At 38.4% G+C, this 26726-nt stretch overlaps 1 protein-coding gene across 4 annotated transcripts; it reads right to left on the bottom strand.

Annotated features, from left to right (window-relative positions):
- Window positions 1-57: 57 nt before the first annotated feature.
- Window positions 58-19591, bottom strand: scarb1 (scavenger receptor class B, member 1). Of its 4 annotated transcripts, none has more exons than XM_058617366.1 (14): window positions 19383-19591; window positions 15034-15194; window positions 13039-13180; window positions 12727-12930; window positions 11660-11755; window positions 11445-11560; window positions 10342-10508; window positions 10109-10227; window positions 5531-5604; window positions 5311-5362; window positions 4079-4225; window positions 2893-2940; window positions 1530-1602; window positions 58-462 (listed from the first exon to the last, which is right to left on the bottom strand). In XM_058617366.1, exons 1-13 carry the CDS (start codon window positions 19500-19502, stop codon window positions 1531-1533), a joined length of 1518 nt encoding a protein of 505 aa, XP_058473349.1. In that variant the 5' UTR covers window positions 19503-19591; the 3' UTR covers window positions 58-462; window position 1530. The 4 variants fall into 4 exon arrangements, with proteins under 4 accessions (XP_058473349.1, XP_058473348.1, XP_058473352.1 ...); XM_058617365.1 differs by lacking the exon at window positions 19383-19591 and adding an exon at window positions 16996-17419; XM_058617369.1 differs by lacking the exons at window positions 2893-2940; window positions 19383-19591 and adding an exon at window positions 16996-17419.
- Window positions 19592-26726: the final 7135 nt, after the last annotated feature.

Raw genomic sequence — 26726 nt, 5'->3', positions numbered from 1 at the left:
TCGGTTTGTGCTTTTAACACAGAAACATCTCTTTAACATGGCGAGGTACAAAAACAAAAAGAATCAGTGATGTCTATTATTGCTCCTGATGACGTGAACAAACTATAACATGTCGTTGGAAATAAAGTGTTTTTTTGGCTTAGTCAGTAGCAGAAGCATCTTCTGTGTGAACTTCTCAACCTCAGTCTCCGGCTGAGTTTCATCAACATTAGTCAAGTATAAAAAAAGAAGACAACACACGTTCATCTATGCAATATTCTCATTAGCATATAGAGCATATGGGGCACCCTGCCACGGAGAATCACTTCAACAAGCTGGAATGATGATGATTGCCTTCACAGTATCAGGTTTATGTATGTTTGCACGTTCACTCGTGCAGGAGTGTCAATCAAGTTCTTCTTGTAGTAGAGGGTCTCTCTCTTCTGTTGTAGTGCTCGTTGATGCAGCTCCATGTTTACTTCTCTGTGGTGGGATCAGAAAAGAGAGAGGCTGTTAGGAAGGGTTCAAAGGAGCCTTCAAGTTATCATCTGGGCAACAATGATCCCAGCTGGTATGATGGTCCTGACAGTCATCAGGTCAAACTGATGCAGCTGAGCACTTTTCAACAGAAAAGATCATTAGAAAGAAAGACATGACCAAACATCAAATATGAGGCAGACTTGTGTTCTCCTTTCTCACAGGATACGTCATGTGTTTACTTACCTTACCACACAAATGATGTGAGAATCGTGTTATTTCATTCTTGTTAATTCTGCTTAAATGAACAAGGAACAATTTTCAAAACGTATTCAACTCAGCGTGACGTTGGTCAAAGCTCCAGAGCTAACTGAACACATCACACTCAACCCAGTGTCCCAGAGAATGATGGACATAGTTACATGTGTATGGAAGCGTATCACTGTCACAGCAGCAACATGTGATGTGATGGTTTGTTTAAACAAAACAGGTTTCACATTTTGTTGTTTCTATCACGTTCTTACAACAATCATCACATTCTAATGTGAGATGTGTCCATCCATCACATTTTCTAGCACTTTATCCTCCACATGAGGGTCGCGGGGGGAGCTGTGACAATCTCAGCAGACACACCCTGGACAGGTGAGAACTTATGTTATATAATGTGACACTGATGTGTTTTTATTTACATTCTGTGTTAATTGTTGGTCATATGTGACACACATTTCTAGCTTTCACTCAGACGTGCAGGGATGAGAAGTTATACAAGAAACAGGATTGATCGTCTTTCTTGAAAATGTGAAATCTTTAAAAAACATTTCACATCAACGTCAGCAGTATTGGGGGCTTACTTACTTACAGTATCTGTGTGTAAATCAAAAACAAAAACAGATGTATTACCTATCATAACCCACAAATGATGTTTCAAATGATATGAACTGTAATGTTTTTCGTCAGTGGAAACGCAACCTGTCGGAATTTCAAATACGTGATACATTTATTTACAACAACAACAAGATCAATTTAATTTTCCTCTGGAGGTTGAACATGTCAGCCTTCATGCGTGCACCCACCTTAATTGTTTATGTTACTTTTCTTTGCTGTCTCAGTGCCATAGGAGCCTTTTACTGGCTCTTTGATGGAGGCCTAAAAACAACAACCGCTTTACTCATCAGCTGAACAGAAAAAACACAAATGATGACAAGCAGCTGGTACAAGTCGATTGGTTATTTGGGGGAAACCAGCAGCAGCAGCAGCAGCAGCAAGTTTTTGTTTTTGACTGAGAGGATTCCAACAGAGCGCCTCCTCTGTAGGTAATCACATTCAAACATGCAGTTAATCATGTGAGACGTGCGATGGGTTCATTTGCCAGCGTCATTAAAATCATCATCATCATCATGTGTAATTAAAAATGGACGCTCTTCATTGGTTTGTGCCAACAGCTCTTTACAGGGGACTGATTATCATGCAGCAGAGGTCAGGAGACAAGCATCACAATTAGAGAAACACTAGAGTATTTCCTGAAATCTAGAACAGAATCAACACAATCCAGCATCTCTGATCCATCATGGACACAGAATCTTTTTCTCCTGCCTCTGCACTAAATACAACAGGCTCTAATATGGGAACAGAAATGCCTGTAGTACGTAATAAAAGTGTCATTAGACAATATACACTGCAAAACATTTGACTGTAAATTTCACACTAAATAACTGGTTGTACGTTTTGTGCCTTCATTGTAATTACTAAATACTTTTATAGTCAGTTACTGTAACTTAAATCTGTTTATTGTAACTTTAGTTATTCAATCCAATATTTTATTGAATAATATCATATGTACAGTATATTACTATGATGCTTCTTTTTTTACTGTAACTTCAGTTCACCATTATACTGTGATTTAGTAGTATTTTCCAATATGAACATTACTAGTATATTACTGTAATTATACACTGTTATCATGTATAAATACTGCATTTACCTGTATACATTACACTGCACAAAAATTACTTTACCAGCCTGTGAAAGGTTTATCAATATCTTTGAATTGATCTACTTTAATTAATTACATTTATTTAACTATGGCATTTTTTTTCTTGAAAATGTCTTTAAGCCTTAGCTGACAACAGTTTTTTGGTGTATTGTCCACACATATGAAAAGTATATTTTTTTGTCAATCAATTGATTATGTTAGCTTTAGCAGTGGACATCAAATCACAAAACAACGACAAGCAAGAAATGGGAAACAATTGGTAAAAAAAAAAAAAAAATTAAGGCAGCAAAATTCCATGTTTCAAAAGTAAACACCAGTTCTTCCAATTAAGAAGAAACAAAGCAAATATTCTTGCTTCAATTTAAGTTGATCGTTAAGTTGATAGGGGGATCAATTCAATTTGGATGACGTTGATTCAAATCAAGTGTTTTAATTTTACAAACCCCGGGGTTCTCAAACACAATGGAGGACACCGCAGTGTTCCTCGACCTCTGTGGGAAAAAAACCACAACATCACAAGCTTTACATTGAGACATTCAGATCTGAAAGTGGTCAGGACTAAAAACCTTTTGCAAAACGTGACGTGTTATATAACTATCTGACACCAGAGCTCAACTGTCATTAACACACAGACACCGTTTCTCTGGCAGCATAAGCGATTAGTTTGAAGAAATACTATAGCAGGCAAAGTTTGAAAGAATATAGACAACACTCTTTGAGTGTTACGACTAGGAAAAGGAGAGACTGTCTGCACACTGACATTATTTGGGAATGGAACATTTTATCCTGTCAAGTCCTAGCCAGCCAAATATCCATGGGAACCAAATAAACATCAACATATAAAAATTAAAAAGGTAGAAACATGGCGGTGCAAGATGGCAGAATTTGTTAAAGCATGACCCTATAGCCCAAATGACTTATAGTCTTACTTAAAGTCTTATTTTAGACTACAAAAAACACATCATTTTCATGTCAGTAAAGAGTAAAGATTAATACTCTCACCAGCAGTGAACACACAACTAAAATTTGGGATTGTTTTAGTTTGTTACTGGCAAAATTAAGCTGTACCATCTTATTAACATAAAGTTCAATATTTCTTCTTAAAGTTGTTTTTTCTCTAGTGAAAAACTTGCATGCCAAGTTTAATTTTTGTATATATATATATATATATATAAAAAATATAAATATTTCCCAGATATGGGGTTAGGGTTTTACTTTAATTTGTTTTCACAGTGTAGGTCGATGTTCACAATATAATTTCTTTTTTTATTATTTATATTTTCCTTTAAAGTTACTATCCTTTTATTTATAATTACAATTTAAATGTAATTAAATAATACAGAAATTGTAGCAAAACACACTTTATTGAAGTATATTCTACAGAGCTCCAGACATAACATGGGAAAGAAATACTAATTTGTGGCTTGGCATTGCAAGGAATCATTATTAATGGATAATGGTTACTCTTTTGTTTTCTTCAAATAATTGATCTGTCAGTATCTTCAGTCTGTCCTGCACCTTTTTTCCTATGCTTTCTGGGAGACCATGCAGAAGTGTGTGTGACAACATGCTGCATGCAGTTAAACGACAACAAAAACAATGTCACATCATGCTGTGAGGGAGCTTTACCCTGGCTCGATGGTGCACAAGGAAGGCAATTATTATCGTCACCAGACCAAGCGCTATGAACCCGTACTGCATGTACTCCATCACAGCAGGCAGAATAACCAGGTTTGTGTGGAATGTAGTGAGGATAGGTCCGTCTATATAACCACTCTGAAAAAGAATACATAGAACACTTTGTTTCACAGATTACACAATAAAGATTTGATGTGCAAAACTCTTAATGCAAAGACACACACTAACTTGTATAATTATTAGCTTCAAATCAAGAGCAAATGATTGAACCTGTGATAATTAATATATTGCAAGACAATCAAACAGCTGTCTAACTGAAGAAAACAAAACAGTCTACTGGCTAAAGGTAGCGTTGTTGTCACTGTTGAATGAGGACAATGTAGCATAATGTTAGCGTTAGCAACAGGCAGTGCAATGTTGCTGTGCAGACTAGGTCTTGGTAAATCTAATCCAAGTCCATGATTTACCAAGAGCTAACCACAAAATCCAAGAGACTAAATTCAATTATTCGCTTTGTTTGCTCAAATTGGAGTATTTTCAAACTTCACCACACAACATGGCGCAGTGGACGCTAGATGAAGTAGAGATTCTTCCAACATCTAAATGTATCAGAGATTGATCACTGTCGCCGTATACGTGCACCAATAGTGAAGAGACTGGATGAAGACGGCTTGACAGAAAATCTGATTGAAAGTTGAACTACCCAAGTCCTGAAAACATATCCGTGTCATCTGAAGACTTCTTCATACTTTATTATCAAATTATTCAACATGGCTCTAGCATTAGCTTCCATACAAGTCGCTGCAGAACCAGCAAGTATTCAGTGAGTAATGAGACATGAAAAACCATTTAATTTTCATATAATCCAAAATCCTTGCTTGGGCATTTAAATGCACATTTTCCTGTTGTCAGTCCTTGTATAACAGAAGGAAATGACCCCTGCTGGCCGTTTTATTGAACGTTATTTGACTACGACCATTTCATTAATCACATATCACTGGTCACAGTGAGGCCATTGACAGCGAGGACAGTTGTGACAAAAAAGGGCAAAGTGGCACTTGAATCTCTTGTCTTTGTTTAGATTTTTTGTTAAGTCTAATGCTTTAAGAGGCTATAGCAACTTCAGTCATCTATCATCTGTCTAGGGGCCAGAACAAGCAAAGGTCCACATTACCACTAAATCTGATATGTACGTACGTATTAACACACATGTAGAAACTTACCTCTTCAAACCAGATCATGGGCATCACCACCTCAGAAATCTTGCCAGTTTCTCTACAAGGACAGAACACCCAACTTCAAACTCCAAGGTTACACACAGCGAGTGACAAGAAAAGCAGGAAATGCCTACAAAGCCCTTTATACTGACCGACGAATAGATCAACACACAATACGTGACAAATATTAATGGCATGATGATAGCTTAGGGATTAGCTTCCTTACGTAATTCCGGACACTTTCTTCATGTAGAGGTTGAGCTGCAGACGGATGGACACGTTGAGAGGGACACCCGTTTGCTGGCAAGAAAATAGAGAAAAATACCTTTCTTACATGGGGAATAATAAAAAAAAATTGATGACAGTTTTGTTTGTTTACATTTCCGTCCAACTTGAGAAAAACATTATCTCACGTGACCAGAGAGAGTAAACAAAAGAAGGAAATCCTCATGTAAAGTGATTCCTTTTGCAGCCATATTTTGATGGTAGAAAAGGGGAAGGAAGACAGACGGCCATTCAGAATCCTTTAAGAGATTTTATGGGTAACCCAGTCATAACAACATCAGCATCATTTAACCTCAGAAGCAGGTTTACAGTGTGAGAAAAAAGGAACATCAGATTGACAGTGAATGGAAAGTGAGATATATATATATATATATATATATATATATATATACTGTATATATATATATATATATATATATATATATATAATTCGGAATTGCTATAGAAAGATTGTCATCTGTATATTCCAGACACAACTGTGAGGGTTTAGAGAGTACAGGATAGAGTATTGTATTTGTTAAGTTTCATGGTGGTGCATATGTGGTGCACATGGTGGTGCACATGGTGGTGCACATGGTTAGCACTGTTGCCTCACAGCAAGAAGGTTGCCAGTTCGGGGCTTTTTGTGAGTTTTCATGTTTTCCTTGTGTGTACGTAGCTTCCTCCCACAGTCCAAAAACATGTAAATGTTACCTGGACACTCTACATTGACCATAGGTGTCCTCTGCTGGACCATGTGGTAATTACTTCAGACGATGTGATCTGCTTCTAGGCTTTATATTTTCAATTAAATGGAAAAAAGTGAAAGTCATTCATTCATTCATTGTCTACCATTTTATCCTCCACATGAGAGCCGCGGGGCTGCTGGAGCCAATCCCAGCTGACAGGGTGAAAATATAAAGCTTAGTAGATCAGACTGTCTGAAGTAATTGTAACCACGTGGTCCAGCAGAGGGCGCTCTGGGTGCAGCTTGGGCTGGGGTCCACTTTGAATGCCCTCTTAAAAATGTACAATTTCTACTATTACTTTGTCTTTTTCTTATTCTTTTTGGGGGTTTTGGTCCTTGAATAGATCATATAAGTGGCAAGAGTCAACTGTTCAAGAGTTGAGGAGAATTAGTTTATAGCACAGGTTTGTTTTTTTTAGTTCTGATAAATGAAGAAACATTGTTCAGTCTCTTCCTGATCTTTACTTTTCAGTTCAAATCTCTGACCTCTGCTTTCAAACATGGCATTTTTTCCAGGATTCTTCAGCAGTTTCTAAAATACTCAGACCACAAGCCATGCCATGTACAATCCCACCCAGCATGTCCATGTGAGCCCCAAGGTTTATATTCAATCTGATGGGTCCCAAGATAGTTTGTTTGTGGTTTCTGTGGTGGCCCCACCTGTGTTTGCCCACTTGAATGTAACTGGCTGATTAGTTATGTGTTAAGTAGTTAACCAGGTGTACCTAATAAAGTGGCAAATAAGACTAAATTTGAGACAAATCCTACACCAAGTGATTTTGGTTCACTATTAACGTGATAACAATGTGCTAGATTCTCTTGTCTAAACGTTACTCATCATTAAACCTGGTGATTAAATATGGTTTTATGTGGATTGGCATTTGCACAGTCAAGGATTATTTTTATAGGGTTTTCTAACAACCCTCGTCTCATAACAACTGTAATTATAGATAAACTGCCCAATTTCCAATTACCTTATCACACACTAAAGGTTAAAGTGCTGAATCATGGCTCATCAGGTTACATCAACCTCAGTTATCCTTAGTGTTTGTAATTTATTGACAAGCCAATGTAATGTAATCATCGGTCCACTTTTACTGCGCTATCGCATGGCAATATAATCGTTATCGTTATCGTTATCAGCGAAAGCTGTGACTTAACAATAAGGAAACAAGCATGAAGGTTCAGTCCAGCACCTCTACGTTTACTTCATTATCAGCAGCAGATCAGAACGGACTAACAAACACCATGATAGTGATTATCAGTTCCGCTCTTTGATGACCTCGGACCTCTGTTCCGTGCACTGCTCATAGTATAAAAGGAAATAAAATGTATGAACGAACAATTCCACAAACTGTACAGCTGTACTGCTCTTTTACTTCTTTTAAAAAAACATACTGTGTATATATACTTATATTGTTATATTTTTAATAGTTTATATTTAGAGAATGTTTGTTGTGCACCAACGACACCAGAACAAATTCCTTGTATGTGTAAAATCGTACTTGGCAATAAAGCTTTTTCTGATTCTGAAACCATTAAATTCATTAAAGATAAAAAGAAATATATATATATATATATATATATATATAGATTCTACTAAGGGGTTTCTACATGAGTAACTGTTTTACAAATACACACATCATTTTCAAACAGCTTTAAAAAAGGTACAGTATGCAGGATTTTCTTTCACATTATTGATTCATAACTTTTATTTTTATCTTTTGTTTTTTTACTATTTTCTCACTTTGAAAAAAAAAAGAATGACTACTCAACAACCGCCTACACTGTAAAGATAACTAAAAAAAGATAAAGGGCCTAAAGGAGAGTGAGAAAATGCATCAATATCAGTGTAACATCTGTTGCTTATGAAAATAGTACACGTGATGAAACCTAACAATCAACTATTTACACCATACCATACAAAGTTTGCAAACCATGATATATAATCACTGCGGTACAGATGACCTCAATGACCCCACTACAGCAATCTGTTCTCACCTTCTGTTTGTTTTTCTTTCACCAGATATCATGTACAAAGCTCGTTATATGTCAGTGTTTTGTCTGAAGCCTTTAACTAACAGCACTCCATGTATGTGTTTGAAGTGTGTTCAGTTTCTTAAGAGAATAGCTTTGTCAATTCTTGACAAGTTTTTACCACAGCAATTAAATATTTTAACTATAATTAATATAATTTGATTAGTGGACTATTGTGATATCGCATCGATGTCAAATCCTGCAGTATTCGACACACCCAAAAAAAGGTAGGGAATCAGACTCCTAGTTACGTCCCCATTTCAAAAATAAGGTCTATGGCAGTGTTTTGTTTTTGTGTCTGTGGAGACACTCACGCGCTGATCAGAGCGATCCATTTTTATGAGTGCATGCAAAGCAAATGCAGAATTATAACTATCATAAACAGTAAACACTGAAACATTTTCACCCCAGACTTCTGTTCAGGACGTTAGGCGCGTTTAAAATGTGGCTGGATGACGCACCAGGGCCATAGTTAGGATAAGTTCATCTAAAAAGTTCATCTAAAATGTTCTCAGTGGTTTACCCATTCACTCATGACTCGTGTGTGTGTGTGTATGTGTTCATATCCTCCAGTGCACATGCCGTCAGTGATTCACAGCAGAAGAAGTTGCTGAATTTGATGATTTGGAATCTAATTTTTAAGCACTTATCAACTTTTAAATTCTTTTTTTCAAGACACAAATTAAAGTGACAGGATAAAGAGAAATTCATTTTTATGGGGCTTTTGGCATCTACAAGTATGTCTTAATGGTTTTTAAAGGTGAAGGAGGTGAGGGTCAATAGGCCAGTACTGCCCTTTATCTAATGAAAGCTGTCAGATATGAGGATTACAATGTGTCCTTTGTCTTTTTGGGTCAGTTTTGAGGAGCACTTTATTAAAAACCATTGCTGTGAGGCTATTCTGGCCTGTTCGCACAAATACATAATGCTGAAGTGGACTTTGGTCAGGGTTTAGCAACTTGAGGTCTGTATCATATTATCAGCAACCATCAGTCCACACAGGTCCACTGTGGTCAATACGACGTAAATGTCGCTGTCCACCAATGACCTCGTTATCACCTACGGACTTTATGCGGACATAGGGTCAGTATGTAGCACATGTAGCACAACTCTCTTTGGTGTTCTTGATGGTGTGCTCTTAGTTTGGCCAAAACTTTGCTACGGTAAACATGGAGGCTTTCATGAGGTTATGCAACCTACAAATGTACAACCCAAAGCTTGAAGAATACAAGAAGATACGAAGGAGGGCAAACCCATGCCGGGAAATCAACACAATTGGAATGGAATGTGAGATTAAGTGCACATGCATGCATGCTACACTGGGTCAAATATTAAAAAACTCGAAACTTCAGCCCATGAGAACAAGTGAAAGTACAAGGAGTTCAGGAGGACGCTAAACTAACAGGAGCAGCTAACGATAACTCCTGGGAGAGCTACGGTGTGTTGAGCTTAGTGGAGCAGCTTCAAGATGCATTCAAGAAAGCTTGTAAATTGCATCACTTCTGCAAACATACAGTACGAAGTCCACAAACTAATTAGCCGTCACTGAAGAGGAAAGATGTATGTTTATATAGATTAAAAACAGTCTTTTCAACTTTTCACAATGAAGCAAATACTTAAATAATCAAATAAAAACTCTTACAACTTGCCAAAAATAAGCTTCTGATTGGTGTGTGTACGACCCCAGCCATCAATAGTCAGACATGTAGCACCAACTCACAAAGACGTGTGTCATGTTCATGTGCGTGTACTCACTGGGTGAATGTCGATGAAGAGGCCATGCTCATCCTCATTTGGACTGAGGCCCTGCACGTAGTCCAGTAGCACAGGATCAGCGTTGTAGAAATGAGGATGAGAGATAAAGACTGGAGAGCCTGAAAAACAACACAGGGCTATTTAACACAGACACTGACAGCAAGACCAAATGGATGATGTGCAGTGGGCGACTCGGACATTAATCAGATGGTGTATTTCTCATGAGAACTCACCGAAGCGACAGCTGCTGACATTCAGCAGACCGGCCTGTCTGCAGGGGCAGAAACCTTCATTGGGGGCATAATCTGTCCCATTGGCAAACAAGGTCTTAGGTGCAACAAAACGATATAGTGGAATACCCTTCATCACTCCAGGGCGCTGGTAAACAAGCTCCATAGATCTGCAAAAAACATAGAAAACTCATTCTCATTTTAGTTCCTATACCCCTTGTCTCTTGAAATGAGTATTATTATCATCATCATTATAATACAATTATTCATATTTAATATTGTAATATTAATATTATTAAAAAAAATATATATATATAGAGAGAGAGAGAGAGAGAGAGAGAGATTTTTTAATTTTGTAATCAATATTAATATTATACAGAATTGCAAGTGTTTGAAATCTACTCCAATGATTTCAGTAGTTTTTCCACATGGATTTAACAGATGCCGTCATCAGCTGTTATTTTATCACTGGGTTGAGCTTGAGACATTCTTTTGACCCGGTCTGCAGCATAGCAGTCAGAAAACATTTTCAGCACCTGGAAATACTGGAGGGACAGTCTATGCTTTGACTCGCTTTGTTGTGGTTAGTGTAGCCATACAACAGGCTAATGACTGTAGCTTCAGTTTCTTTGGTTTCTTTCATTCTAAGATATATTTCATTAGGGGGTATGTGCCTACAGAGGGGGGTATGTGTCTACATAAGAACGAATGGATAGGGCTATGGCCAATCCCGGCTAGTGGATAAAATCTAGGCCTACAGAATGAGACAGCCCTACAAGAATGTGATACGTCATCACGTAAGCATATTGCTGGCGATACATGTAGTTGTCCAAAAAAACAACAATTTAACGGCTGTAGTTATACCCATCATCAAAAATTGAGACTCACTGAGAATCAGTATACCATATGCCTACACGTGAATGGAGGGGTAGGGCTAAAGACCAGTCCTATTACTCTAATATTTGGCCCCTTGTCTCTTGAAGCGGTTGAAATCTAGCCCTTCAAAATGGGACACCGCTTCAAGAACAGGACCCATATGACAGACGCTGGAATGGGATGGAACCATTAAAAAGACTATTAGAGAAAGACAACAAGATATCACTTACCTGCATGCGTCAGGGCTGTAAAAAGGCAGAGTTGATTCTTTTGTCATAAAAGGAGGCCACAATTGCCCAGCTGTTCCATTGATCATGTTACACTGGGGAGTTCTCCAGTAGTTCAGCTGTTAATGGAAAGGACAGTGGGGGGGGGGTGGTGGGGGGTGAGTAAGAAGCAGGAGTGATATAAAAGAAAACCCACAGGGCCGGTGATCACATCTCACCTCTGTCAGGCCATTCCATGAATCTACTTTATGAGCCTTCCTGATGTCGTTCTGCCCGGTGAAGATGGTGAACAGACCAGTGTTGGAGTTGTTGAACTAGATGATAAAAATGAACATATTTTATCTCCATGAATATGTACTGTAGTCTCACTCACCAGATGAATATGAGTTATCTGTATTATGGCTGACATCTGAAACCTGAACCATCTCTTAGTTATGCTGCTATAGACCTAGACTGCCGGGGGGATTACTGTGTGAACTTTGACCAGTGTGCGAAGAAAATGAGACGAATAACAAAAAAATAAATAATAATAATAATAATAATAATAATAATAATAATTAGAGTAACATTATCGCTCCCTCCATCTTAATCTAATTTAGATATACCAGTGTCAGAAGTGAGGAAGAGGATTATGATGACAGAGCAAATGATCTTATTGGGAATACATCTCACTCCACTCTGTAGCTGACTTTGCTCAGCCTGCTTACAACACTGGATTTTGGCCAAATTGTGTTACTTCGAGGGCTCTATTGCTTAGTTTCACGTGCTTTGTGGTTTGAGACATGTTCACGTTTACAAGCAGCAGCCAATTGCAGTTGTGGTAAACACAGTTGTGGTAAGCTCCATCAGTTCTTTCTGTACGGAAAGAAAATATAAATTATAATATAATATACATTTCCAAAGGGTGAACAGATAAACTTTATTAACTAATAAATGCTAATAACTGTCAATTATTTTTCTCAATTAATCAAGTACTTGTTTAGTCGGTAAATTATCAGAAAATGTTGAAAAATGTTTACGAAATCTAGAAATGATGATGTTCTTGAGAGTCTTGTTTTGTCCACAAACCAAAATGATTCAGTCTTAATGATTTCTTTGTTATATGGAGCAAAGTAACCAGAAAGAAAAATCTGAAAGATGCTTTTTAAATTTGAAAAAAAAACAAACACTCAAACCAATTAATCGATTATCTAAATAGTTGACAATTAATAATAGATTAATTAAATAATTGTTGCAGCAATTACGTAGACATAATAAAACAAAATAAACCTGTTCAAACACTCACTTCAGCAAAAAGGCCAAACTTTCCCGTTGAGGGCAGCATGCCAGGAAAGTATTTATTCAGGAACTCCACCAGTTCACTGTCATAGCCCCACATCAGCTCCCCAACAGTTTTGGTCAATAAGGGCCCCTCCTTGAATTTTTTGAACGTGGCGCTGATCATTAAGCGTACGAGGTACGGCTGGTTTTCCATCATTATCGCTGCACCCTGCAGAACACACATTGGGCAGATTGTAACAAAGCAGACCGGCTGCAGAGTTTGAGGCTCAATTCAAATGTGAGATGTGTGGGGAGTGAGTGGAAACCACGTCCTTACCAGCACCAACATGTTCGGTATCGTCACAACATCAGACTCATTCCCTGCAGACATGGAAGGCTCGAAGAAATACGATCTGTATTCTAGGTACGACACGGTATCATTGGGATGAAACGTGATGTTGTCTTTCTGAATGCGTTTTCTGAAGAAAATGAAAGAGAAACATGCATTGATATGATGCACAACTTGGTCTCTAATAGTCCAGCAGGACGTGAAGGCAAACCCTGAGGTTCAAGGTCCAAAGACCTTATATAAAGGTAACGTGATAAAGAAGACGGTGGCAGATAAGATTGACTGTAGATTAGAAGAAGACAATTTGACTTGAAGACTTCTTTGGCGCTGGAGCGTTCTGTTTTTAAGGTAGTGTGTAAATGCATCAGCACAAATTTGTAACATATGTAAATAAGATGTTAAATGACTGTATCAGACTGACTTGATGTCACTATATTGCCTTTACAGTGGAGTACAGTAGCAATAAGGTGTATAGTCTATTCATTTTGTAATAGGGAGGAAGTATTTTGGCAATACCATTTTATTTCTACAGTAATAACAAAGTTACAGCTTGGTAATAACATCAAACAAGACAAAGTAAGGATTAAGCAAGTATCTGTCATTACAGTTGCAACTTTAATGATAAGAAAAGTGCGGCCAATAAGGTAGGATGGAGGTAGATTTAGTCATCGGGGTGAGCGACCACACATTTATGATGATTAATGGTCTCACAATCACTGTCGCCCTATGTCAGCTGACATTGGCACAGCAACCCCCCGCGTCCCTCCTGTGGAGGATAAAGCGGTCGACGATGGATGGATGGATGGATGTTTTAACAGAGTTCCCACGCAATTCCCTCAAATTCAAGGACTGAATGTCCCCATAAGATGGGAGGGCAACTTGTAAGAGCCGCTTTGCAAACGGCGTCCACTTTTATTGATTTGCAGCATGCTCTACATCTCTGCACCACCTTTGTCATGTTCTTTGCATGTCCCATGCATCACGTCATTTGCTCTCTCTTTTGATTTTGATTCATTTGATTTGATTTGATCGGCCGCACATTTGTTTCTCTAAAATGGTAATTAAAATCACTGCACTGCTCACAGATATTGGTCGACCTCTACGTTTCTTATGGTTTTGACTGGGAGACAACATAAATTACATACTGAAGCCAAATCAGAGATGTGAGCATATCTTCCACCGGTCAGTTCTTAAATGTTATTTTACATTTTAAATTCTTGTCCTTTATTCACTTTTCTTTCTTTTTTTTCTTTTTAAATCAGACCTGTTATTGTTTGTAGTCTGTTTTTTTTTTTTTCATTTGAAGGCCTAACTAGAGACAGGAGTTGGAAACTAGCAATAGCTATAATATCTATGTGCAAACCATCAGTTACTGCAGCATTTACATTAGAGCTGCAACTAATGATTATTTTAAATTAATTGATTAATCCTTTGGTCTATCAAATATCGGAAAACCTTCAAAAACGTTGATGAGTGTTTTTCAAACCTGGAAATGATGATGTTCTCAAATGTCTTGTTTTGTCCACAAACCAAATGATTCACTTTTAATGAGTTCTTTGTCGTCCAGAGCAAAGAAAGCAAGAAAATATTCACATTTAAGAAGCTTAAACAATCGGAAATGTTATTTTAATCATGACAAAAGCTTCAAACCGATTCATCGATTATCAAAATAGTTGTCGAAATAATTTAGTAAATCGATTAATAATCAATTAATTGTTTCAGCTCTAATTTGCATAGCAGACTGAACTATGGTAATTTGCATTGTCCCCGCCAAATAAACTATATAATTAAATACAAATAATGTTTCCAGGTTTTCTTTTACAAAGCAAGGAAGATGAACTGTCAAACCATCTTGCAACACATGGCTGCGGGACAAAGTTTACTGATAGTAAAGTACAATACAGCAAAACCAGTGTGCACAGTAGACGGCTCCATGTGCTGTCTGACAGTGTGTGTGTGTGTGTGTGTGTGTTAATCATGCACCTGTACACATAAGGTCCTCGCTGCTCCACCATTGGCTTTTCTCCTTTCAGAAACTCCTGAGGGTTGAGGATGTTGAAAAAGTAGACCGACATGAAGAAGGGCACGGGGATGTCCCTCCACATGGTGTAGGTCATGTCATTATTTGGGTCAATCACCGTGTTCTGAAATAAGAGGGATGAGAAGAATACGCTAATAATTAATAAGCTTAACATTTTGTCACTGAAGAAAAAAAACCCATGATGCTGCAGTGATTTTTGATGTCGTTATTATTGACCAGCTTTATTTGAAATAATGTCCATCATTTGAAATGCTGCTGCAGTACACAGATGGACAGGGACAAGAATACTCCAACCCGTTTGTTGCATCTCAAAGCTACGGATGCCTGCATGTGTGTCACTTCCTGTGTGCGGCATGGGAATGTCACCGGGTGACACGAGATCTACACTACTCCACTATAAAACAAAGTCAGTCGTGTAGAACTGATGAGCTTTATGAGCTTTGTGTGAACTCTTTTGACAATTTAAAAGTTACTGACTACAGCTTTATTTTCAAGTTAATCTCACCTAAAAACTGCTGAGAAACTTAACTTGATGTATTTTCATGGAAATTCATTATGACGGGAGATCCAAAGATTGATATATAACAAAAAGTGGCTTTATAAAGTAATTTATTGTTTTAACAAACTTTAACAGACGCAGCCATTTACATTTCACTGTGTTCTTTTGTCAAACTGATCAGAAAATACAAATAAAATAAAACATCAGGTCCATATAGACCCTTTCATTGTATACAAACATTCCAAGCAGCCTGTCGACTAGTTCCACTTCTACTAAGACATATCACAGAATGAATATATGATTACACGTACAGCTGCTAACATTCAAATATAAGGTGATAGTTATGTCTGATATCCTTGTTTGTTTATTTGTTGCTGGTTTATATGATTGTAAAGTCCTGTAATTAATATTATTTACAGCAGAGCTCCAGTCCATTTCATGCGGCCACCAATTAACATCAGCTTATTCATTCATTTAGTTTTTGGTAAAAGATCAATTTTGCATCATAAAAAACAATTTCATCATGCAAATATATGTTTTTCAATAACACATACAGTAAATATCATCACAAACATCCTTGCGATATTACGCTGGAATATTATATCATCTTAATATAATTCGACCCACCCTGTGGTGATCAGTTGTTTACCACGTAAAGTTTGACCTTTTATTTCCATGTGACCAGCCCCCTTACTGACCACACTAGATGATCAGTGGCCCCCAGGTCATTTGAGTGAGACCCCTGTTTTAAATTTGCAATCATCCTTAAGGCCAAAAAGTGATGTGTAGCTGCTTTAGCTTGTAGCTGAAGAGTTTGGGCGTTTCTTTACTTGAAAAAAAGATTTGGTTTCACTGAGAGGGTTGCATTTATAAATAAATAAAATAAAGTAGGCCATTCAGACTTACAGATACAGGTACTTCAACAGGTCAAATGGGCTCAATCCCACGGAAGCACATTAAGTTTTGGGACTTAGCAGTGACACAACCAGCAATCTCATTATACGTCTAAATGATTGTACTATGATTATTTTGATGGTTGTATAAATTCAACCTAAATGTATTCCATCTCTAGCTAAAATGTCCTTGTGTGACAGAAAGTGTCCTCAAGTATACTCACCTCCTTCAGCCTTACAACACACATAGTCTGGTTTCCATCACTTCAGAGGACATTACATTGACTTCCATTCATTTCCTGGAGACTTACTCTAACCTTAACCTTAACTACTACTTACCTAACCCTAACCCCAACCCAACCTACAACATGTCTTTGCCCTTAAAATGTAATCATTTACATTATGTGGACTAGCTTTTTGTCCCCATAAGGAAGACAGTCCCCATAATGTGACTGAGTGGTCCCCACAGCCTGTACACACACACACACACACACACACACAGAGTTGCTTACCTTGACTATTTGGTCGTCGATTATTAACGGTCCCACGAACGTGAGGACGGTCCCGAAGACCACGGCCAACACACCGGCAACTATAAACCCTATAGCCACCCGGGACTTATTAATTGCCATGACTCTGACTCTGTCTGCTCCTAATAATCAGACACATACACACGCGCACGCGCGCGCGCACAGTGTCAGTCTGTCAGAGTCCTGCAGCGGCTTTGTTTATGTACACACACACACACACACACACACACACACACACACACACTCACTCACTCACAAACACACACACACACACACACACTCACTGCTAGTGACCACAACAGTGTCTCGCTTTCACTCGATAACGTCCTGTAAGAGTCCGCCGGTGTCTCGTCAGTATCTCTGATTCACACACAGCTGCTGACCTGTTTCTGTTGTTTATAAAGCTTCAGTCCCTGCCGGTCCCGCCCTCGCCGCGCAGAGGACCCTGGGAAATGTAGTTCTCAGACACGTCTGACTTTTGTTGACCTAAAACATCGTCCTGCTTCGGTTAAAGTGTTCAAATGTGATATAGCGCCACACAGCGCTGTCTCTTTCGGTAAATTGTGCTACTGGCGAATAGAAAGAAAAAGAGTGCATCCCACGTGAACTGCTGGATTTACAGCAAATCAAATTTGAGATCTAATCTGATTAGATTACAGTAGCATTGATTGCACAGCAGCTATCAATGTAGCACAATGTGCAAAGGGGTCAGAGGACGACAGGTGACAAATACAAAAGGATTAGTTTAATGCATAAAATATACAAAAAGTAACAGCATTGGCAATTAAATAAAAACTAAAGTCAAAAAATGCAAATACCAAAATAGTCATAGAAATAGTGATCCAATAAAACAGAATAAAAATTGGAAAATATAAAATACCAAAACAGGAAGAGAATTATCAATTAGCATTTCAAATAAAAATGGAATTAAGAATATAAAAATACAAAATCTAGTGACCTGTCCAGGCAGGGTGTGACCCCGCCTTTCGCCATATGACACCAGTGCCCCCCACGATCCCTCATGTGGACAATAAAGAGGTAGAAGATTGATGAAAAAATACAAAATACCAAAATAGAATTGGCAACAAAATCAAATTAAATTAAGAATATAAACAGCATATACCAAACTAGGTATTTAATTAGTGCATAGGCTAAATAAGGCTTAATATAAAGATCAATATAAATAATAAAAACTCTGTCCACACATAAATGAGTCTGGGTGAATCCACTAAAACAGCTGTTTGTCGTACTACAGTTTTAAATCAGTTAATATTGTTTCTATTTAAGATAGATATTAAGAAGTTGGTGGTGAAGGTCATGCTATAGTGTAAGACATCTGACAGAGTTGTCAGCAGCATGGCACTGGGCCATTGCAGCAGGACAGACTAGAGTAGGCAAGTGCACCTGAGGGCAGCTCTTAATTATAATTCAAAAAGGAAATTCTCAGGATGAGTCAATTGATAAAGCCTCACATTTAACCTGGGGCTCTCAGAATCCTTTCAAACAACTCTTGTGTCTTGTGTTGTGATGGACATGGTCAATGGTAAATGGTCTTTATTTATATAACGCTTTTCTAGTCTTGATGCAGCTTTAAACTACAGCTTTGCCATTCACCCATTCACTCACACATCTATGTGCAGTGCTTTTATCACTCATCTTTCATACACATTCACAAGCTGCCGACACAGCGTCAGACGCAACATGGGATTAAGTGTCTCGCCCAAGGAGGACACATTGGCATGTAGACTAGCAGAGCCAGGAATCAAACCCACAACCTTCAAGTTGAAAGACGACCCGCTCTACCACTGATCAGGCACATGCACACGTAAGGCCCAAGGGGGGCTTGAGCCCCTGCCCTTTTTGTGTGTTTTTTATTGAATAAATACATTCATTAAAAAGGTTTTCCATTATTTATTTTTGTTTTTTTTTGAATGTTCAATGTTAAAGTCTTTATATTCAACAATAAATAGCCTAATAATAAACCAGCATTTTATTGCTTTTTAGAACTGCAGCTGAATTGCATGTCTTCCAAACCTCAGTATTATGATCATGTGAATAAACTCATGTTGACAAAAAAAAAGAAATGGCAGTTACATAACACTCACAGCTACACGGGATACACAACTAAATAGTTTACTTTTTATAATTACTTTGTTTATTCATTTTACATTAAGTATTCTACATATGTGCACGTCCCTGTCACTGATGTTCCATTGCAACTGCTAAAGAAACAAAGTTTACTTACCATAAGTTTATGAGGCAGATAAAGGTCCGAGCCTTTATATTCAATTAGTTATGCAAGAGGAAAAATATATATTTTTTTAAATGAATACCTATGATAAGAGTATGGAAATAAAATGGTGGCTTACTTTAATGATTTGGTCCTTCATTATCGCTGGTCCCACAAAGAGAAGAACTACACCAAAAATCACCGTCAGAGTCCCTATCACTATAAATCCAACAGCTACTTTGGATTTATTGATGCGCATGTTTGCTGATAAAGATCAGAAGTGATGGAAAAGAAAAGAAAAATCTTCCAGTAGCTACTGAGTGTGCAGGAATATGACAGTGTGACTGTAACCTACAGATGATGAAGTGAGAGGGGTCCAACACAGTATTTAGACTGTGCTGACTCCGCCCACACTCACACTGAGGGGTGAGTGTGTGTGCACACACGCACTTCCTGTCCACTACCTTGCCCTAAGTTCACACAAATACGTGTGAGGTCATGCTGTCGTCAGTTGGCACCTCCATTTTCACTTTATGATTATTTATGCCTCTGTCATGATGAACACTAGACTTTCTTTTGTGAGCTGCAACGTGGACTTGAGGTTTTATCACATGCTCTCCATACCATAGAACAGCACCTGCAACTGTTGGCTAAATCAGTGGTTTCCAAAGTCTGGGTCAGGACGTGCAAGTGAGTCACGGGTCTTTTTAGAAAATGTTCAAGAAAATCAACTGGATTTGCTTCAAAACGTGTGAAGTTCTCCTGCAACAGGAGAACAGGGGTCATAAGCTGTGGCACCTACTGAGTGGAGACCTTCCACATGCCAACTTCGTTGTGCAGAATGTCTGTCATCCACCATCAAGGCTTTCTTGGGTGGTGGCCGTGGCAGGACGTCCAGACTTTTGGATAAAGCCGGAGCATCAGGTCCTAACGTTTCAACCATGTCGGCATGACTGTCTTTGAGTTCTAACCCCTTTTTCTGCAGATGTTTGGTAACACCATGGTACCAAATGTTGTTCATGTTCATAAAAGGTCTTCTACCCTTCTATTCATTTTCAAAGTCCTCAATGCAGTTAGTGTCATTGTAAAGGTTGAATTAAATGCATGCCAGTAAATGCAAGTTTCATTTCTCTTGCATTAGTCCTTCTTAGTCAACCTATGAACATTACAGCCCACCCGCATACCTCCACTAAGTGTGGACTGTTAGTGTGTCTGCCTTTCAGCAGGGTTATGCAAAAATTACCAAAATGATTTCTTTAAAAAATTGGTGGGAGGAAGATTTGCACATTTACAATAAATCTTTTGTAAATAAATAAAAAAATGTTGCCATATTTATTTGGTGACGCAAAAAAAATTGTCCCTGGCAATGAATGTGATTTTGCTCCTTTCTTTGTGCCCAGGCCATATTTCTCCCTGTTATTTTTGTTATTAAAAAGTCTATTGTGTAAGAATTGGTGGCCTCTAATGGTGAAATTGCTACTTTTTTTTCTTTCCTTTATTTCCTCAGCCATCTGCCCAAGATTTAAGATTTTTGGGCACATACCACACACCTTTCACAGTTATTACCAATTTACTTAGAATTCACACTAACGACTGGTTTCAGCAGATTTTAGACTGAAAGACTGGGGATCAAACATTTAGCGCCTGATGAGGGATCACACACCACATGATTTGTCAAATGAAGCCATGAAACGCTTGTTCAAACGCTAGTTGAAAGGGTAAACATCATCACCATCATGTTTTTCTTTTGTAGTTTTATTAATAATAATAATAATAAGAAGAAGAATAATAATAATAATACATCGTACTTATATAGTGCTTTTTTGGACAATCAAAGACATTTTACAAAACAAAGGACAGGACTGAATATAAAAACAATAGTAAATAGACAATTAAGTGTAGGCATTAATAAAGTTCCGTTTCCACTTGGCCAACGGCTGCCCATTGTTTTTGTTGTCTTGATATTCCCATTACTTCCCGTCGTCCTTGTCTTCTCACACTATTTCCTGTGTCCCACCCACTTTCTTTCATTGGCTGTTGGCAGCATGTGTTTACGGCTTGGTCAGTGTCAGAGTCGGCCTTGAAAAATTCAAACATATTTGACTGCACCGGAGGTCGGGTTGGGATTTCTGTGCCAATTAGCCATGCTAACTGTCCCTAACTAGTGCTGACTGGTGCAGGTGCAGACTCTGCCCAACTGTGAATCGTGGGTAAATCAGGCAAAACATCTTGTGTGTCCCCAGCTTTAGCCAACATCCTGTCAATAACTCCTCTTGCAGCAACTTTCATCCTTCTCATGCCTGACAAATTTTAGAAACAATTAAACTTTGTGCTTCCTGTATGGGTTCTGGGTGTTTGCTCAAGGAATTTAACTTAAGACCCCTTGGCTCACACATCCCTTTCCTATGTAGATAAGACGGAGGAAGAAACATAGCAGTGCAAGATGACGGCCTCCGTAAATCAAAGCTTTTGTCCGGTCCCTTTTCAACCAAGGACGTAGAAAACCATGTGGAGAAAAAATCAACGGCAAAAACCCAAACGGACCTGAAGCGACAGAAATGTTGTGCTGTCACTAAATTTAAAATGTAGTTCAAGATAAAAACAAACCGCCAATGCTGCTAATTTTGGATTTTAAATAAAAATGCCAACTGACACACATAGGATAAGTCCAAGTGTAATATTTCACTGTCTTGAAATAGTAGAAATAAACATATAACGAAAAGACAAAAATAGCATTTTAAGATTTGCAGTAATGTAGTTGACAGATGTGTAAATATCATTATTACATATTAATAGATGTTTCCATTCATTTGGAATTTTCTAAAGATTTAAGAAACATAGGGAAGATTTGATATTGGTCGGTAATTATCTAAAACATCTGGGTCGAGGGTCGTTTTTTTGAGAAGGGGTTTAAAGTTTGGGCCACATATCCAGTTAATAAGGTTATATTAATTTGATTTAAGATAGAGCTGTTAATGAAAGGAAACACATCTTTAAACAGTTTAGCTGACAGGTTGATGGTTTGGATGTGATCCAGAAACTGTCTAACTGTACACCTGCTTCTTCTAAAGCTCTTCTTCTAAAAGATAAATCAGTATCACTATCATGTCATAGATGTCAAATTTTCTTTTTCTCCCATTCTAGGGGTCTCCACAGTACTTTGGATGCAAACCTCTCATTTATCCAGGCTTGGGACTGGCATCAGGAGGATGTGCCCATGTGCATGGGAACCTTGCTCAAAGCCCTTGACTTGTCAGGAATCAACCCTTCAGTTACAAGTCAAGATTTCCTTCCACTTGGGCATCATGGGCTGCCCCGTCTCATACATGGTGAATTCTCTCATCTAAATTTACCGGGGGGGTCATCACGGTTGTTGAGGCGCATTATCTGGACCATGAATGTTGTTCCATATGATCGATGGAGAGATACAGTGTGAAGTATTCAGTACTCGTGTGGAGTCTGTGCATCTGTGTATACGTTTGCCTTCAGGCGGTGATCACATTGAACATAATTAGATACTAAATAAGTCCAGTCGTGACCACGACTTCCCCTCTCGCTGTAAAGATGCCTGTGTGACATGATTCAGCTGATTGAATGAAGCTCACGATAGAAAGAAACCATTGGACCACTGATGATCTTGGTTACCTCAGACATCTTTATTCATGGATTTGGTGAATTTGGTGGATGAAGAGGTCCTCTCTTACTGAACACGCACATGATCCCTTCACACATATTAAAGCATATGATGCCAACCACAGCCCCTCATCTGACTGTGCTGTGAAATCTCCCGTCCTCTGATCATTCTGAGGCTTTTCATGCAAGACTTGTGCTCCTTTCCACAAACACTAAAACGACACTTTCCTCACATGTCTTCCTTCCTAAATGCTGATGGGGGCATTAAATAAAAACAGAAGTATGAGCCATGAAGGCCCTTAAGCCGCTGCAACCTTTCCCTCAGTGTTCAGAGTCATGTGTTTCCAGTGTGATACGATGTGTATTTGTGAAAATGATGTCTTGTCTCACTATCATTGGTCGTCCAGGTGAAGCACGGGCTTCTCATATTACTCACTGATCTGCCATAAACACGACCATATGACAAGTGGCATCTTTGTTTTTATGTTTTATATGTTAATGTCGCACAAATGCCAGTTTAACGTTGGTATTTTTTATTTGAAAAAAATTATTAGAATTTATACTTTTTAATTCCTGTAGGGAAATTTCTATGAGCAGTGGGTGTTTTGCTTAGGGTACCCCAGCCTAATTGAGGGGGATTTGAACTGGCAATCCTCCGGTTACAAGCCTCGTTCCCTTGTCTACGGGCTCCCAAACAAACGACCCAATTCCAATTGCAGGATGACCTATAAACTGGTAAATGGTGTGTAGTTATTTAGCACTTCTCTAGTCTTGATGACCACTCACAGCTGCTTTACATGACAGTCCATGGACACATCGGCATGTAGACTAGCATCGAATGAACCCACAACCTTTGAGTTGAAAGACGACTCGATCTATCACTGAGCTAAACCTTTATTCAATAAAATGAAGATTTTCTACTGCAGGGGTGGCCAACCACTCAGAGACAAAGAGTCACATTTTTTACAGTGTTACTGCAAAGAGCCACACTCACACACACACACACACAGACCTCTAGTGTAAATGTCCCACACACCTGTGTTCGTCTTATTCAACAATCAGATTTCCCTCGTGCATGTGCACGTTTGATATTGAACTTCGGCGAACATGTGTACACATATAGGTGAAAAAAAAGAAGCACAAACACATCATTTGATATGAGCGTAAGAGCCACATGAGGCTCGGGAGCCACGGGTTGGCCAGGCCTGTACTACTGTGTTCCACATGAATTTACTCTGACACAGAAACACACATCTGACATTCTGACACTTGCCTTAATTTTCCTTTGAGAAAAACAGGTCTTATTATTTAGGTCTAGTTATTTCTATTGCTTTTTTTTCTTTTTATCCAGTAAAATGACTTCCCATGATGCAATTCTCTTTCTGGGCTCTACAATTGATCAGAAGTTCTACTCCATAATAATCACAATTCTGTGCTGTTCATTCACGTACATTGTAATAAATTCCATATTAATGCATTTTAATGGAAGTTGAAAGCATCTGTGAGAAAGTTGCAGCTGTTTTTTTTTTTATCATATACAGGATATCTACATTATGAAGTAAATATGTGTGAAAACAGCCTCATTGACAGGTTAACAGCAGGAGATTTATAAGAACAAACCTTTGCATTACCAGTTTACTGCAGGCCCAACATCTTACTGACCCTGATGTGAGCTTGTACAGACACAACACTCTGGTTTTTTATCCTGTGAGGAAACCAGAGGCTGTAATATGGTGAATAATCAGTTTGACAGCGTTTCCAAATCTTGATTAGTGCCTCCATTCACTCAAGGAAAAGACAAGCGTGTTTATAAAGCAGCTATTTGTCAAAGGCAAATACCGCTCGCAGCATCAACGCAGCCATCTTCCTGCACACGATCAGTCATGCAATTCTTTTCTAATGAAAATCACTTTTTCCACCATTGCCATGACACTGGCCCCCCTTCATCTTCCTCACTTCCAGTATGCATGGCTGTTAGCACTAACCCCTAAAATTATTATTTTTAGAAATCAATACATTTTCTTAATCTCTGAAGCAAAGGCTTAAAGGAACTGAATTGCAAAAAACCACACTAACATGCAGCTCACCACTGCTACATCAAAACCCCTTTAATGGGGCCCCTTATGACTGGTGAGCTGAGAAAAGGTCTCACCGCTCAAAACACACTGATGAACGTGAACCATGTCCCAGACTGACCTGTGAGTGACAGGAATGAGCCTCAGGTACATGAGATAAGATAAGATAAGATAAGATAAGATAAGATAAGATGTCTGTACCCAGAAGTGAGAGAAATTGTTCTTCGACAAAGCTCCAAGAATCACATTGACTCATGGGAAATATGGTAGGGGACATATTATTTTGGGAGAGTAAAAGACATCTAAGGATTTAAGATATTATGTTAAAGGTTGTTGTTGTTGTTTTGTGATTAGTATACACAAACTTTCAAAGAAAGAAAGAGAGGTCCAACTCACCCTTCTGGAGAGAAGTGTCGTCTGCGTCAAACTCACGCTGTTCACTGTCGTGGCTCCTGGCTGGTGGAACAAGCTCCCCATCGACATCCGGACAGCAGCAAGACTCCACATCTCTTTCGACTCGACTAAAACGACGATGAGAAAAAAAAAAAAGCTTTTACTTTTACATCGCACTTATGACGAGCACTTTATAGTTTGGCTTACTTGAAGCACTTACTTACTTGTAGCTCTTGTTTGTACCCAAATGTTGAAATGCACTTATTTGGATAAAAGCGTCTGCTAAATGACATTTAATGTAATGTAATGTAATGTAATGTAATGATCACAATATAGGGCCCTTAACCATTTACAGTCTAGAAAAACGAACTCTCCACGGTTTTATTTTGAAATTCGAGAAAGCAATTATTAAGCTTTTAGCAGGACGTTAACAGGGGTGTCATGATATTAATGTAATTAATCATAGAAGTTAATTCCAACATCTTAAACTTCATGATAAACTTTCATTCTTCATTTATAACGTCAGTAAATCAAGTTTTCTTGAGGAGGTTTTGGTCTCCATTACTAATGTCAGGTCTTCTTCAATATAGCAGGATTTCTATTTTGGTTTTTTTCTACAAAAATAGATAAAAATAGATGATAAAGCTCTGCTGGAAAATGAGAATGAGCCTGTGCAGCTGAGACATCACTGGACTGGGCTTGTGATTTAGACTTAAACTGTCTAAACTTTGGCTTAACTTCATAACCTCACTCTGGGCTGGATCCATTCTGCATTTTCCCATTTGTGTGTGTGTGTATTTTACTTTCAGCACTGCAGTCTCACCGCAGTAGACAAATTGTATTGACTTTATCTGTCCACCAGGTGTCAGCACCCACCCTCTTTTTGTTAAATGATCAGTGGAAAACAAACGATTGTCCCACTGAGTGCAAACCATCACTATTCAAGGCCACAAGTGTGCCTTGAATAACCCAACAGCCCCACACCATCACACCTCCACCACCATGATTTAGTTCTTCATCACAGTTCTTCTCATCCTCTCATCTCCTCAGTCTCATCTTCCTTTTATCTAATGTTCTTCAGCAGAGCTCAAAGTTCCCCAACCATTTGCTTTGTCGTCTCCTCGGTTTCTTTATCACAGTTCAAAGTTCTCCTTCATTCTAATCCTCATTCCTTAATCCTTCTGGATTCCTCCTCATCAAAGTGATCGAGAGAACGCCAAGAGTGTGCGAAGTTTGCATCAAAACAAAAGATGGCTCCGTCAGTCAGGTGTGATCATCTTGCTTGACGGAGCCTGTTTTCAAACAAACAAATGTTACATTGTTTCTGTTCACAAAGAAAAATCACATCTATGACAAAAAGAGGTTACAAACTGCAGCTTTAA

This window comes from Solea solea, chromosome 19 (genome assembly GCF_958295425.1).
Source record: "Solea solea chromosome 19, fSolSol10.1, whole genome shotgun sequence".
Classification (NCBI taxonomy): domain Eukaryota; kingdom Metazoa; phylum Chordata; class Actinopteri; order Pleuronectiformes; family Soleidae; genus Solea; species Solea solea.
This window is presented reverse-complemented; position numbering and strand designations above follow the sequence as displayed.

What these genes read in the sequence shown, in the direction of transcription:
- scarb1 (XM_058617366.1), bottom strand. Translation starts at nt 19,502, where the DNA reads ATGCGCATCAATAAATCCAAAGTAGCTGTTGGATTTATAGTGATAGGG. An exon ending in TCTTCATCGACATTCACCCA is followed by an intron (nt 5,605 to 10,108) that starts GTGAGTACACGC and finishes TTTTCTTGCCAG; the next exon opens with CAAACGGGTGTCCCTCTCAA. An exon ending in CCATGATCTGGTTTGAAGAG is followed by an intron (nt 4,226 to 5,310) that starts GTAAGTTTCTAC and finishes ATTCTTTTTCAG; the next exon opens with AGTGGTTATATAGACGGACC.